This window comes from Oncorhynchus nerka, linkage group LG3 (genome assembly GCF_034236695.1).
Source record: "Oncorhynchus nerka isolate Pitt River linkage group LG3, Oner_Uvic_2.0, whole genome shotgun sequence".
NCBI classification, from domain to species: Eukaryota; Metazoa; Chordata; class Actinopteri; order Salmoniformes; family Salmonidae; genus Oncorhynchus; species Oncorhynchus nerka.
The window spans coordinates 75,795,705-75,812,210 of record NC_088398.1 but is presented as its reverse complement, the minus strand read 5'-3'; the positions used below and the strand labels follow the sequence as shown (position 1 = coordinate 75,812,210).

The 16,506-nt window shown below is 43.5% G+C and overlaps 1 protein-coding gene across 1 annotated transcript; it reads left to right on the top strand.

The window, feature by feature from the left end:
- The first annotated feature begins 373 nt into the window (after nucleotides 1-373).
- Nucleotides 374-15,794, top strand: LOC115113488 (insulin-like growth factor-binding protein 5). The gene is made up of 4 exons (XM_029641229.2): nucleotides 374-1,072; nucleotides 9,693-9,916; nucleotides 10,099-10,218; nucleotides 10,367-15,794. The coding sequence occupies exons 1-4, from the start codon at nucleotides 739-741 to the stop codon at nucleotides 10,499-10,501; spliced, it is 813 nt and encodes a 270-aa protein (XP_029497089.1). The 5' UTR covers nucleotides 374-738; the 3' UTR covers nucleotides 10,502-15,794.
- Nucleotides 15,795-16,506: the final 712 nt, after the last annotated feature.

Below are 16,506 nucleotides of genomic sequence, written 5' to 3'. Positions count from 1 at the left end.
CAGTTTTGCGCTTCGCATGTGTAGGATTAGGTCAATCGATGTGCACCGCTTCATCTGTGAGACGAGGCGGAAAATATTAAGGGGTAGAAAGACGTGTGTGCTCGCCGAGCAGAAGCACGTATTCAGTACCCCTGGAATCTAATCATGCCTCCAGATTAAGTGTTTTTATTTAAATGTGTTGATTAAGGTTGCGTTGGTGTCTTCTGTGCGCCCTCGCAGTTGGCACCACTTCAGCCTTTAGCGTGAAAGACTGATCCTATTGCTGAAAAAAGATTGGCCACTTGCCAAGACATGGAACAAGTGCGCCTCCCTTCCCTAGTTAGGCGTATTCATAGTTAGGGGTTTGGCCGATTTTAAAAAGGCAAGCCTGGTCCGAAGTTGATCAGTCTGCTCAGAAAACTTATCCGGAGGGAAAGTATTAGAATCGGTTTCAAAGGAGGAAAAATCCAGGTTTTGTGCAAAGAATTGCATTGCAACCAGAGAGGACATAACTTCTGTCAATTAAGAGAAACAATATTGCACCCTGAAGTTTAGTCATTGGTGATATTTTTACTTGTTCTGTGATTACTTTGATTTGTAAAGAATATATTTTTCCGTTTATTTTGACTGAAGTGTGCTGAAAGCACTCTCGCATTTGGATGCGGACTGGTTTTTAGCTTTATAAATTGGATAATTTAACGCACGGGCATTGCCTGTAAATTGTATTCACATTTGGTGTTTATCAATTGCAAGACGAATATGTTTCTCAGTTTTTGTCTACTGCTGACATTTGTCTTGGGGCTGACCGGGTCCTTTGGCTCATATGTACCATGCGAGCCGTGCGACCAGAAGGCGCTCTCTATGTGCCCCCCGGTCCCCGTCGGTTGTCAACTCGTGAAGGAGCCTGGCTGTGGTTGTTGCCTAACCTGTGCCCTATCAGAAGGTCAGGCGTGCGGTGTTTACACCGGAACATGCACCCATGGCTTGCGCTGCTTGCCGCGGAATGGAGAGGAGAAGCCCCTTCACGCGCTCCTTCATGGCAGGGGGGTGTGCACGAACGAGAAAGGATACAAACCCCTCCATCCACCCATAGGTAAGGAGACGCAGTGCATGTATGCGATTAGAGGAGGAAAATGGGGCTGTGTAAAATACAACAGCATGATATTGTCGCAGGGTTGAAATTCTGTTTGAACTATACTCTGCCCCACTAAATGGAATTGTAAATGTGTTCGTTACATTTTAACACAACGTTCCATTTGGTTCTTCCATGACCCCTCGCAAACGAACTTCTATACTGTTTCGGGTTTTGTGAAGTCATCGTTTCACAGACAACTGTTGTGAGCATTTACATTAGCATACTGAAGTTTGGAATCCACATTTGAAATAACTGCCCAGGTAACGTTACATGAGCTGCTCTATACACTGTCTGATTTGTCCGTCTTATTACGGCAAGCTTTATTGTGAATCTGGGTCTTTATTCAACCGCAAAAATGTATCCGAATCATCACAGTGCCACAATAACAGCACGTGCGCGGAATAAATCCGTTATTGCGTAGCCTTCCATAGCAATAGCAAGTGTGATATATATGCAAATAGGCCTACTGGTGAGTGTTGTTAGTGTTGATCTTATCCGTGTGGGTATGTGCTTAAAATCAACATTCACAATAAGTTGCTGCTGGCGCACTTGTCAGTTTAGTTTTGAGTGAGTTTGTGTGCGCAGCAGTGGGCTGTGCTGCGCTCTAACTTGCAGTCGCTGTATAGTGTTCGTTATGGATACCGTATTGTAGACTGAAAGCGTTCTGCTGAATGCTTTTCGACAGGGCTGTCCCCCCCACAGACACGTGCCTGTCTGGACGTACATTATTGTATGAGAACACATTGTAGGCTATGTGGAAATACGTAATTGCTGCTATTCTAATTAGTTAACACATCTCACTTTGTTGGACACCTGCATTTCTTGCAAACATATTTGCGGCCTTCAAAGAATATCAATATTTTCCAACATATGGTAACCCATCCTATTATATTCTGGGATACACCAGGAGGTGCGGTTTCTGCAGGTACCAGATTATATTTAAAACACAGTCTCCGGCTCCAAGGGCTGTGTTCCATCTCAGTGCTATGCACTCGTGTTTTGTTATTGTGTTTTAAGACTTTACCTTTAACTCTTTACGTAACCACCTCCGAATAAATGACTCAACGTAAAATGATCGCTAACCTTAACCATTCTGAATGCATGCCTACATTTAAATGTTAGTTTCACTTTTGCCGAGTTTGACTGACAGCTAATATGACACCACATGGTGTAATTAAAACCTCAAACCATGGTTTAATTATGTCGCTGCAGTTCCACCAAGGGTTGGCGTTGTATTGGGAGATTTGGTTGGGTCCTTCTTATAGTAATTGACTGAAGAGGCCTCTAACCCTGTGGGTGGTGTTGAGAGTCGGATTATCACTCAAAGATTACATTTGATGGTGTGTGTGCATGAGTCTGTGCACACTTGTACTTCTTGGATGTGATCTTGGACGTGATCTTGGATGTGTGTGCACAGTGGGGAAAGAGGAGTTAGGTTTGAATTAACCAAACGTCAACATTTAGAGGTCATAGATGGTATTATATTATTCATGATTTAGATTGTCACTTGTTAACAGATCATATTAGGCTAAATACGTTTTTTTGGTGACAAACCAAATGTGATTAATGCCAGTGGTTTAGGCCTATTCTTTGTTTGGCCAGGTTGAAAGACTCAGGCTATGCTTTGGATACACCCTACATGTACTGTACCTCCCTTGGGGGACAATGCATGACATCACAACAATGGATTTCAGCCCCTTCAAGAGGTCACCATTGTCTGTAGTACTGGCAGCAAGGCTATACATCCCACAAATACTTGCAGCAATAACTGAAATAAACCCAGTACATGTGTGAAGCATTAAGTATCACTCTGATCCAGGACATTGAATTCCAACATGCACTCTATCAGAAGCCTGTGCATGTGTGCAAATGCAAACTTTTGGCACTGAGTGGTAACAGGAGCTCGTCCGTCTTTCTGCCCCTGGCCAGACAGTGTGACCGCTCAGGCACAGTGCAGTGATTCAGCAGAATGCCTCCGGTTGCTCTTCTCTGAAGGGCCGTCCATCAAGGGCTCCTCTGATTGGAGTTAGACATGAGTCTTTAGTTTCCTGCCGTGTAGGGTTTCAATCTGCTCTGATCAGCTGGCAAACACAGAGAGGACAGGCCAAGTGTCCAAAGACGGATCCTCAGGGGACCCAATAGTTTCCATCTCTGGACTGTATTCATGCAATTCTACCACGTCCTTGCAGAAAAAAGCCACTTTGGACCCAGTTGAACCCATCTACATATTATAAAGACTTAATGCATTTAAAAGGGGACTGCCACTTTAAATACCAGTTCTGGATATGTTTCTTGAACGAGATGGAATTACATTGAATTATCTCTGTATTTCTTTCTCACAAATGTATTGGCATGACATGGGTATAACATTGTAATGCAATGTTGCCAAACTACACACTACCCTGTTGTGTCTCTCTCTTATGTCTACAGAAGTCTGGTGTCACCCAGCATCTTTTGTTGACTGTGTTGCAAGGAAATGATGCTTAGCTCGGATGGCTGGGCATAGGAGTTGGTTTGTGTTGCCGGCCACTCAGTTCACTGTGTTAGCCCAGAAGAATAAGAACCTGGAACGCATGCCAACAGATATGATTTCATGCCAACAGATGACTCTATGCAAACATATATGACTACATGCCAACATATATGACTCCATGCCAACAGATATGACTACATGCTAACATATATGACTCCATGCTAACATATATGACTGTGCCAATAGATATGAGTCTATGCCAATAGATATGAGTCTATGCCAACAGATATGAGTCTATGCCAACAGATATGAGTCTATGCCAACAGATATGACTCCATGGCAACAGATATTACATCACGGCATAAGGCCTCTTGCTCTCTGAGCTTGTGAAATATCCTTATGTTTGAACAGGTTTCCCTTTGCCAAGAAACAAGAAGATGATTAAAGAGAGTGTATGAATCTAGAAAGCTTGACTTGCACATCAACATGCACGCAGTACTCTATAAACATAGCATCAGCCAAAGCCCAAAAGAACAGAACAATTTTGAGTTCAGGGTTTATTTTTGTGCCCCAAGATAGTTTTTTTATGCCTATTTGGTGGTGCATTTACAAGTTTTAGTGCAATCACAAGCCAATGCAATGAAGCCCGTTTGTCACCTGTCTTTGTTACCACAATTTACAATGGCTATGGGACAAAATAAACACTGGCACCCCAAATGTGGTGTTAACTTGACAACTTAATGCATGCACCAAGTGATTTGTGGCTCTGTACTCTTCTTGAAAGGCCATAACTAGGGGGATGAGCAAGTATTCTTTTTAAGATACAGCCCCAGCCATCTTAGGAAAACATTTTACAGTAGCAGGATCAACTTCAAGTATTTATTTTTGTCTGTGTTCTTGTAAATAACCATCCTCCCTCACACAGCTCCTGGATGCTCCACACCAATTGTCCTCGTGTGAATTGAACAGACAGACCAGCATGGGTTGGTTTTGGTTAGGGTTACACATTGCTACTGCAATGTTATATTCCCAAATACATCAGACAATCTCTCTTAACAAAGAGGCCAGTGACAATACACATTGGTGTGAGGCAGCTTGGTTGGCCTATCTACTATAGATGGCATACTACTGTACAGTAGACTATTAGTCCTGCTCCAGTTCAACCAGAGATGGCCCCAGCTGTTTGATGGTTTAATGGCTAGGTCATAAGGAGAAGAACATTGCTGAGGGTGATTTTGCAACTTACTCACCCTGATCCCTCTCCTCACAGAAGTGGATGTTGTTGTTGAATGCTAAATATAACCAACCTCATCAGATTCACATGAGAGAGTTTATCATGTACTCTTCTTCTGGTTTTCTAGAATGCTGTGCCATGTGACACATATGTGTTAATCATGGGAAACCAATTGCCAGTGTAAGGTCTACTAACATGCTCTAGGACCAAGCTATGCCACTGTTCCCATGCACAGTATTCAAGCTAAAGAACTTATGTGGCAGTTTGCACGCTTGAATGAGTTTTTTCCGGTGAAGTTTTACAGCAATCAGTCTGACACCATTGGATGCTGGTGGTAGGAGCTATTGGAGGATGGGCTCATTGCGATGGCTGGAATGGAATCAATGGAACACAGTCAAACATGTTGTTTCCATATGTTTGATGTGTTAGATAACGTTCCATTCATTCCATTCTAGAATTTTCAATGAGCCCATCTTCCTATAGCTCCTCCCAACAGCCTCCACTGGCTGACACTTACATCAGGGTTGTGCCCAGTAGAGAACGCTTTGCAAAGGACAGCAAAAAGTATTGTGTCGGTAAAGTATTACCTTTCTGTTTCACTCCATTTCAATACATTTTTTCCCTACTGGACATGACCCAGGACAGCACAAGAATAGTATCACTTACCACAGAAGAACCTAACTCATTGAAAGTCACTGTCAGGAGCTCAAGAAAAAAATCCTGTCTCAAGTTTCTATTCTGAATGAGAACAACAGATGTCCTAATCTCTAGTCTGCAGCTTTGGTGCCAGTTTCAGCTACAAAATGTGGATTTTGTCATTTTCACCCTAATGTCTCTGGCCTGAGTGTATGGAGAAGAGCTTTGGACGGTGGATGAGGAGGTTCCGTGTAAGCCAAAATAGCATCCTCTTCCACCAGGGAGTCTGAATTTCGTCACACCTCGGCAATTGTGTTGTGTTGACGGTGACCCAGAAAGGCAGCGTCCGAGTGGCTTGTAAAAAATAAAAATAAAAAATGATGTGGAATGAGATCGCAGACCCTAATTAGGCTTGCATAAGAGAGCAGTGGCATGTAGCATCACGGAGGGGTTCTTTCAACTGCTGTCGTACATTTATTTGACATCAACAGAGACATGTTTTCGGTACAGAAGTTGCAAGAGGGGCAGTGAGGTGCCCTACTTGGAAGGGACTCCCATCACCACGGAACAAGTGTTACTTGAATTTTTAACCCCTCAATTGTTCCTGCTGCTATTTTTAACTCTGAATCAAAAAGCAGGAAACGTTTTGATTGCACTGTACATATTTGTTGTTCATCGTACCTTGGGAAAAGTTGCTGATTAAGTTAGAATTCAGTTTCAGGAGAGACTCCCATGGTACGGACCATTTATATCGATGTGGCTGTAGTGGAGCGGGTCGAAAGTTTAGAGTTCCTTGGTGTCCACACCACCAACAAACTATCATGGTCAAACTATCATGGTGTCCACACCAAGAAAGTTGTGAAGAGGGCACGACAACACCTCTTCCCCCTCAGGAGACTGAAAAGATTTGGCATGGGTCCCCAGATCCTCAAAAATGTATACAGCTGCACCATCGAGAGCATCGAGACCGATTGCATCACCGCCTGGTATGGCAACTGCTTGATATCCGAGCGTATTTCGCTACAGAGGGTAGTGTGTACGGCCCAGTACATCACCAGGGCCAAGCTTCCTGCCATTCAGAACCTATATACTAGGCAAGTCATAGACTGTTCTCTCTGCTACAGCACGGCAAGCGGTACCGAAGCGCCAAGTCAAGGTCCAAAAGGCTCCTTATCAGATTCAAATCAGGTAGCAACCATCTAAAAGTGTCAATAAAGTGACTTGAAATGAAGTTAAACATGGCTATGATTTGACTATCCACCAGCACTTACATTGGAACTATCTCAACATCTTTTTGAGTTGATGATGTCACAGGACTAATGTTCTTCTAAATTTGTCCGCCTGCTTCCCATCGAAACAGTTCGGGACAGTCCGTGCATATATTATGATGACATTAGGTGACATGTTTGTTTGTTTTGGTCTACAGCAAGAGTTATTTCAGCTGTTCGTGCACACCCCAACATTTTATTTAGGCAAGCTTAAGTTGGTAGCTGAAGTCTACACCCCTTCGTCCGTGATTGGTCAACAGTAGGGATTCTTCAAAGAAGTTGTCATTCAAAAAGAGACGATTCATTTTCATGCTCATTTTTTCACTTGAGAAATACTGCAACAAACATTTTAGTTAGATGTAAAATTATGAGACTAAGATCTCCTCAGCAGAAACGTCAACATTAATGACAGATATCGTGACTTATCTTAGATTAAGTCTGACTATTTTAAGGAAGTGAATACTGGCTACGGCGTCTCAATATGGACAAACAGTGTTATTGCCACTTTTTTCTTGTTTTTGAATCAAACTGAAACATGCTTTACACTGTATTGGGAAATGCAGTGGTTGAGTTGTGCCCCAACGAGTAAGCATTTTGCAAGGCCATTCGATGTGGAATTGAATGTGCTCCAATGGCTTTACATTTTGTTTAGATCCCTACACAATGAATGCTGTTGGTCTGGATCACCTACCTCTAATTGAATGACTGAAGTGCAGTGTTTCATTCTGGTCCAAGGGCTTTCCATATCTCCTTCTCTGTGCTACAGTGGTAGGGGTATCAGGCCATGGATTCTGTCCAGAAGCCTTGAAATATTAAGCAGTGGAATAAGACTGGGGGAGTCATGGTTGGCCAGTGTTGTGGCTTAAAGATAATGACAGAGGACTTCCTGCTCCATTATCACTATCTCACCGCATACACCCCCCCGTCCTCTGGATTAACAGCACCTCTACTCAAGACCTAGGATCTTGTAAAGGTGTAATTTCAGAGGGTGTTCTGTGCTATCAACATTGATTAGGATACACTCAGTGGTGTAAGGTGTGTGAGCCAATGAGAAATTAAGCATCTCATTGTTGTGGCGCATTTTCTGCCCAAAGTTGTATGACTGTGAATTCATAAAGACCTGTTAGAGAGAAAAACAACTGAAAGAATAGTGGCTTGTCTTTCATGCTTAGGCTTCCTGGCTGCAAGAAACTTGGGATATACGTGAAGCATAATTACCCTGCACACGTGTTAATTTTTAAACAGAGCCATATCAGTTGCACATTGTTTGCCTGTCCCGTTCCTCTTGTCTTAATGAAAACTTTAGCGCAAGCAGTGGGAGAGATACCAATACCTCTTCAGCCGGTGCTGAGTGGAGGTGGCTGCACATGATTGTGCTGTCTTGGCTGGAGGCCAGCATCTTGGCAGTGTTTCAGTACTTAAACACAGGCCTGCTAAGCCTCTTTTACAAGCTGGGGACCATAAGCATGGAAAAACTTCGTTTTTTTTGAGCGAGAGATACCCCGTTGTCTTCAAACATACTGTCTCCATGTCTTTGAATTGCGGCACAGCTTGTGAATTGGAAGTGTAACAACATTGTATTTGATGTTCTAAAATAATGGCACATTTGGAAGATGCTCAAATGTCTTGAAATCAGTATCATAAGTGTCTCCCATGCTGCATTTAAAGTAGGCCTATGATGTAGTGTGTGTTTTATTTGTAAAATGGAAGTGGGGGATGCGTTCTCATGTTTGTGGTAAGTCAATTCCCAGTAATACACCTCTCAGTGGTGACATGCCTGTCCTTTTTTCCAAGGTGACCATGTAAATCCAGTCCAGTGGTGCCTATACTTAAGATAACATTGAAATGTGGTTTGTTTTAATACTTTTTAATCATCCCCTTCTTCAGCTATCTGTCAATGTCCCGTGATTGTCTCTCCCCAACAATACTTGGCACATTCACTCAGCCCCAGAATTCCAACCACGCCCTTCCCCATGGCCACCGCTGCACCCACCCGCGGGATTCCTCACTGGATAAATATAACCCCCGTCGTCTACAGGAACTGCGGCCACTCGCCAGTTGGGGCCTGGCAAAATCCCATGACGGCCTTTGGGGCCTTGTGTGCTTACGATAGAGTAAGCACAAGCAGGAGAGGAGCGCTCATCTCTGTGGCCTCAGAGAACCTCAGGCAGGCTAGGGCTCTTGACTTATGGGGGCTGAGCCCTGAGGAGGGACCGGGGGAGAGGGGATAAGGGATCAGGAGCCCAAATCTCTAGCCTGGGGAGACCTCAATATGTACCTCTAGGACTGTAGGTACCACTGGGGGGTAGGATGGGGTAGGGGGAGAGCAGTGGCCTTTCTTCCTGGCTTCAGTTCTGTTCTTGATATGAAATGATACAGTACATTCAGACTAGGATGTGTCCACCTCTGCCGTAGGCTTCAGTTGCCATGGCTCCTCGGTTACCATGACATCAACGTCTCCAAGTATGATCTGTGAGAGATGTGAAGTCTTTGATTAGACCCAATTATTTTTGTCTTTGCATGGACTTGCCAGATACTGTAAGTATGTATTACTAAAATAGCTTATGATCAACCTAATAAGCCACTGTGTCAAAAAACACAAAAAAACTCCACATACCTCCTTAATATGATGTAGAAGAGACTGAGCTAGGATTTTGTATTTTTCAGTCAGCATTCAGACTTGTTTAACCAGACTTACTTTCTTTGCTTTGACCTCCATTAGTAGATGCTGGATTGTATGTTTTTGTATGGTGGGGGCTGGGATGAAGTAGTGGTAGAGGTAGTTAATCAGCTGTCGATCCTTGATCCCGCCCCCTCCTTTGTAAACAAATGGGAAAGCAACATTTGTTGGCCCAAACCCTGGGAAAAGCATCTGGTAGTCCATATTTTCGGTTGGGCAAGAATAACTTTTCGAACATTTTATGTGGGGGTAATGTGACAAGTATGCTGTGTCTTTCCCCTGTGTAGATCATGAGTCTCTGGAACACGAGGACACCCTGACGACTGAGATCACGGAGGACCAACTGCAGCCCGCCAAAGTGCCGCTCCTCCCCAAGCAGGATCTCATCAACAGTAAGAAGATCCAGGCAATGCGCAAGGACAAGGAGCGCAAGCGGGCACAGGCCAAACTGCGCTCCATTGGCCCCATGGACTACTCCCCACTACCCATTGACAAGCACGAGCCAGAGTTTGTAAGTACAAGAGTGGAGAGAAGGAAAGAGGGGAGCTAATGTTGAAGCTGTGCTGATGCTGATGTTCTTAGTGTGAAAACATATCCAACTCTGATCCTAGGAGAGCTGACTGAGTGCAGGATTTTGTTCCACCTATGGTGCTAGCACTGGGTGCTAATGTTAGTTGTGCCATTCCTCCACAGGGTCCTTGCAGGAGGAAGCTGGATGGGATCATCCAGGGAATGAAGGACACATCCCGTGTCATGGCCCTGTCCCTGTACCTTCCCAACTGTGACAGGAAGGGCTTCTTCAAACGCAAACAGGTGAGCCCTATGTTATCATCCTTATACATGGTTTAATACATAAGTTATACATATTAATAATATTTATGCTTACACTGTCTCTCTCTCTCTCTCTCTCTCTCTCTCTCTTTCTTTGCCACCTGTCGTTGCACATCGATTGTCTCCACAGTGCAAGCCCTCTCGTGGCAGGAAGCGAGGCATCTGCTGGTGTGTAGACAAGTACGGCTCGCAGGTTCCCGGCACAGACTACAGCGGGGGGGACATCCAGTGCAAGGACCTAGAGAGCAGCAGCATCAATGAGTGAATAGGCGGCTCCGCCCCCACCCCGATCACCTGACCCAGGGCCTCACCTCCTCCTTTCCCTCCCACCTGTCTGCTTCGCCCTCCAGTCACTTTTTGAGATTTTCAAGACGAAAAAAAATAAGACAAGTAAACAAATCAAATGAATGAACGAAAGGACAGGCTTGAAAAAAGGACACCTGAAATCTTTTTTATTTTTTTTGACCGTGCGCTCATCTCTTAAAAGACGGAACCCAGCAGGTTTTAAGCCCTTGTTTGACCCTCGGGCCCCTCCCCCACTAAGAGCTGGGCTCGGGCCCCTCCCCCACTAAGAGCTGGGCTCGGGCCCCTCCCCCACTAAGAGCTGGGCTCGGGCCCTTCCCCCACTAAGAGCTGGGCTCTGGCCCCTCCCCCGCTAAGAGGTGGGAGCCTCACTAACGATTCATGAAAATATATACTTGTATTGATATATTTTTATAGAAACACCAAACTTTGTATCATTTAAAGCTAACATAAAATGGATGAAAAAATTAATAGAAGTCACTTTGATTATAAACAGGACTGTTTTGATCTTTCACATCTATTGCTATTGAGGTGTCAGATGAGATAGCTGGACCTTCTATTGAGGTGTCAGAGGAGATAGCTGGACCTTCTATTGAGGTGTCAGAGGAGATAGCTGGACCTTCTATTGAGGTGTCAGAGGAGATAGCTGGACCTTCTATTGAGGTGTCAGAGAAGATAGCTGGACCTTATATTGAGGTGTCAGAGGAGATAGCTGGGCTTTCTATTGAGGTGTCAGATGAGATAGCTGGACCTTCTATTGATATGTCAGAGGAGATAGCTGGACCTTCTATTGAGGTGTCAGAGGAGATAGCTGGACCTTCTATTGCGGTGCCAGAGAGGATAGTTGGACCTTCAATTGAGATGTCAGAGGAGGAGGAGGTAGCTGGACCTTCTATTGAGGTGTCAGAGGAGGAGGAGGTAGCTGGACCTTCTATTGAGGTGTCAGAGGAGATAGCTGGGCCTTCTATTGAGGTGTCAGAGGAGATAGCTGGACCTTCTATTGAGGTGTCAGAGGAGATAGCGGGACCTTCTATTGAGGTGTCAGAGGAGATAGCTGGACCTTCTATTGAGATGTCAGAGGAGATAGCTGTTCCTTCTATTAAGGTGTCAGAGAAGGTAGCTGGACCTTTTATTGAGGTGTCAGAGAAGATAGCTGGACCTTCTATTAAGGTGTCAGATGACATAGGTGGACCTGCTATTGAGGTGTCAAAGAGGATACCTGGACCTTCTGTTGAGGTACCAGAGGAGATAGCTGGACCTTCTATTGGTGTCAGAGGAGATAGCTGGACCTTCTATTGAGGTGTCAGAGGACATAGCTGGACCTTCTATTTAGGTGTCAGAGGAGATAGCGGGACCTTCTATCGAGGTGTCAGAGACAATAGCTGAACCATCTATTGGCAGAAAAAAAAACTTGAGAGGGTCTTTCTGATACAGTTGACTCTATCTGGTATTTGGTTCTGTCAGAGCACTTTTGAATAAGGGAACCTGCTTGGATATGTGTTACTTCACTAGTTTTGTGTGAGCATGCATGTATGTGTGTGTGTGCGTGCGTGCGTGTGTGTGCGTGTGCGTGCGTGCGTGCGTGCGTGTGTGTGTGTGTGTGTGTTTGAAAGAGAAAGAGAGTGAGCTTAACACAAGAATGACCTTTTTTTCCTCTCGATCTCTCTTTTTTTTTTTTTACAACAACATTTATGGCTGGTGCTTGAAGTAGTCTTGAGGATGGCTTTCTCCCACTAGGCTATGTAAAACTAGGTCTATGGGAGATGGAGAAAGTTCCACACAATAATCAGATCATTACAGACAAACCTATGTTAGTGGCTCATTGACTCTGCATCTAGCCTGACATGCCAAATGTGCCTATTGTTAGCATACACTGCCATGCAGGGCAACACAGAACTTATCGGAGAACGCTGCCCCTACTGGTGAAGGGAAAACTGCCACAAAGTGCTCAGACTGTCATCTGATGTGAGCTCTGCTTGGCCCAACAACCGGGACTTAAAGAATAGTGGAATGAACCTTACAGTCCCGCAATAACTAACAACAGTAATTCTTTGTTTTGCTAAAGTATGGGCAAAAATTGTAAGTACAAGGTTTAAGCATGTTGCGGACTTGCATTCACCAGTGAGGTTAGCTGTTTTTTTGTCTCCGTTGCTCGAGGGTGTTAGTCTTGTGTGGTTTTGTTTGTACTGTTGTGGAGTAGTAACCGCCCACTTTTGAGCCGTGTTCCTTAACCAACGGGCCTGCTACCATGGTCACCACGGCTACAGTGGAACCTTGGTGTATTACTTTCGACTATAAATTAACTCATGTTTTCTTTTTTTAACTAAAGAAATACAATGTACTGTTGCTTGGGAAAAAGACGTGTGTATTTTAGCCTGTGAACAATTTGAATGGTTCCATGATGCCTGGCCATCCTTATTTGAATATGAGACAGTCAAAAAAAGCTCTATCCCACCTATTTTCTTCCCCCTCGGCTTGCATGCCGTCCCCCCCTCGACAACTTGTTATCTATACAACACAACATTACTTGCATTCAAAATGGTGAGCAGTTTTCCTTTTATTTTTATTATTATTATTATTATTATTATACCTTTATTTCAACAAGGAACACAGACTGAGACCAAGGACTCTGTTAGAGCTGGGCCCTGCGTATACATGTTTACACATACAGTTTAAGTACAATGATTAAGAAACTACACAAGACAAACAAAACGATCACAGATAACCCAAAATACAGCAGCAGATTGTTACATTTAACAGGTTATTCCCCAAACAGGTTATTCCCCAAACAGGTTATTCCCCTAACAGCACAAGAACTTGCATTACCCAAAACAGTTACAAGCAACACAAAAGGGAATACCTCTTCTGCTCAAGTGGGCTTCTTTGACCACTACCTGCAGGGTCAGTTGAAAGTGTACTTTTATGTCATCTGTGTGCAAGTCGCAGTGCCTTCATACATGCATATCCACATTTAAATAGTGACGCGTGACGTGGTAGCTATCTAAGGGACGGAAACCCTGCTGAGGCTGAGAGGCCCGCAGGGTAGTAGTTCTCTAGCCTGACATGACGAGAGGTCTAGGTAAAGTACAAAGAAGGTGCGATGTGGTATAGCTCTAGTCATGTGGTATAGCTCTAGTCATGTGGTATAGCTCTAGTCATGTGGTATAGCTCTAGTCATGTGGTATAGCTCTAGTCATGTGGTATAGCTCTAGTCATGTGGTATAGCTCTAGTCATGTGGTATAGCTCTAGTCATGTGGTATAGCTCTAGTCATGTGGTATAGCTCTAGTCATGTGGTATAGCTCTAGTCATGTGGTATAGCTCTAGTCATGTGGTATAGCTCTAGTCATGTGGTATAGCTCTAGTCATGTGGTATAGCTCTAGTCATGTGGTATAGCTCTAGTCATGTGGTATAGCTCTAGTCATGTGGTATAGCTCTAGTCATGTGGTATAGCTCTTGCCACAAACACATTATGAATCTGTTGCTAATCCCTCCCTGTGTTTGAGTGTGATGGCAAGGAAGACCAGAGTGCCCGTCTCTGTCTCTTATTTTCAAAAAAGCACTAAAAATGCTTTCAAAGTTGACTGCTAATGTATTTGATTGCCAGAGAATAGGCAGGTGATGTTAGAATTTCGAGGCACATAATAGTTGATCACGCAGACTAGTCGGAGAAGAGATGGACGAGGCATTACTAGCCATCAGATCCTATTCCACAACTTGTGTGGCTGGTCGTAATTACTCTAGCCAGGCCATCAACAGACAACAAGTTAGGGAGCCTCAAGTAAGTCTGTAGTCCAATAATGACGTGAAATTATCAGTTTTTTTGTAATACAAATGTGTTGAATAGGATACTGTTGTTTTTAATGGGTCATAAATGAGATGCTGTAACATCAAAAATGGATTGGTCAAAATGTCAGGCCTATAGCTTTATAGCCTCAGTTACTTTGGGAGAGAATTTGTGGGGAAAATAAGTTACTATACCCTGCTACCCTTCACATCCAAAATGTCTTATTACATGGAAGGGAACTCCTCCGCCTTTTGGTAAACCCCAGATAAACTAGCAGCGTAGCACCCTTCCCCACCTCCACCCAGTCCACATCGAAAGAAAGCAGCTTGCACTTATTGATAACACAGATAACATACAGTAAAACTGCCACTTGGGTAGAAAAACAAAACAAGCTAATCATGTAGTGTGATACAGGTTAAGGGTGTCTGCAAGGTCTCCTGGGTCATGGTTGACGGGGGCTTATGTGGTCCATGCCTGGGAATTCTATCACCAACGTCCAATAAGAATGAAGGGATAGTAACACACCGTACAGTACATTAACAACCACACAACAGTCCCACTTTCATATGTCTGCTCTCACACACAGACAGAGACAGACTGAGAGAGAGAAAACCATGGACAGTGGCCGCGTTTAGGGGCTAGCCACACCCTCATCACGGAGGGATCACCAATCGCATGACAGTAGACACAGTTAGGAACAGACACAAGGAGACCAGGGAAATCTGAGGGATAGGAACACAGCAAGGAGTTTAGATGTTGACTCCTTCTCCAGCTTCCATTTGAGCACCAGACCATCAGAGGCCTATTGAAGCAGTTGGCCAGCCATATGGTGTAGTCTAACGGGGCGTTTTCTAAATCAAGATTTGTCTCTTGGGTCAAAGAAAATGTGGATAAGGGCATTGAATCCTTTGGCGTCAAATTAACCAATTGACACAATTCAACCAAGCTATGAATTGTTGAAATGTTCTTTGCGGTATGGAGGTAGATTGAGGTGTTGGAGAGGTTGTATTGAAAGCTTATCCTCCTTTTAACAGTGTCATTTACATCTGTTTCCAACTCGTAACACTGCCTTATTCCGATTCCTCGTCTCACACCTGGTTATGTACTCATACTCACAGTTCATGATACAATAGTAAGTAACTACAGCATTTATTTTTATGCATAACATGTTTTTATTGATGAAATGAGACAAATTCAATCAGTTACCTTAATAACATGTGGTGTTAACTGGCTTGTGATGAACATATCCATTGGTGCCAGAGGACAGTGACATAAAATGCTCAGCATTTGCAACTCCTCGTGAAACAACAACAACGATAATACAAAAAGACAAAAAATCTCAAACTATTAAAGTGAATATCACTGTGTAATATTTATTCAACTTGTAATTTATGTACTCTTTTAACCTTTGTCTTTTTTTGTTATGACAAAGCATTTTATTTAAATAAAGTGATGTAATTCATTTAAAGTCTTGGTAGTGATGTGTTTCTGTCATGTGCATTTTGACCTCAAAGCCTAAAAACGGTTTATCAAACTATCTTCCAGGTACCCCAAGGCACTAAAATATTGTCACATACAAAAGATACTGTAGATGAATACATTGGGGTGTATAGATAAAGACTGGTGGAGGTCTGGAAACCCCGATCACAACAACATCAGTTCTCAGAGTAATCCTAGCTATTCAAAACAACCCATGCAAATAGTTTCTTCTTTCTGATGTAAACTCAAATCTGTAAAAAAGAAACACAGGCACGTCTTGGTCGCTACACTACAGAAGAACAATGCCAAGTAAAGCCCCATACGCAAAGCCCTCGACCAATGAATTGCAAACTTGTACCGTCACGCCCCCTGATTAATATGGCTAGAACCAATGAAAATACTTCCTTGTTGTTGCCAGGAGCAGTGTGTATGGAGCCTAATGGTGTGGTAATCAGAGATGACATGATGAGGTCATATCTTCACACACTGGCCATGACATTAGTTGCAGGTTTTACATCTTACTTTTTGCATACTACATACATTGTCAGGAAAAAAAGGTTCCAAAAGGGTTCTTTAGCTGTCCCTATAGGAGAACAGTGTTTTTCCCCAGGAAAAATCATTTTGTTGGTTCCAGGTAGAACCATTTTTGATTCCATAAAGAACCCTCTGTGAAAACAGTTATACATGGGAACCAAAAGCAT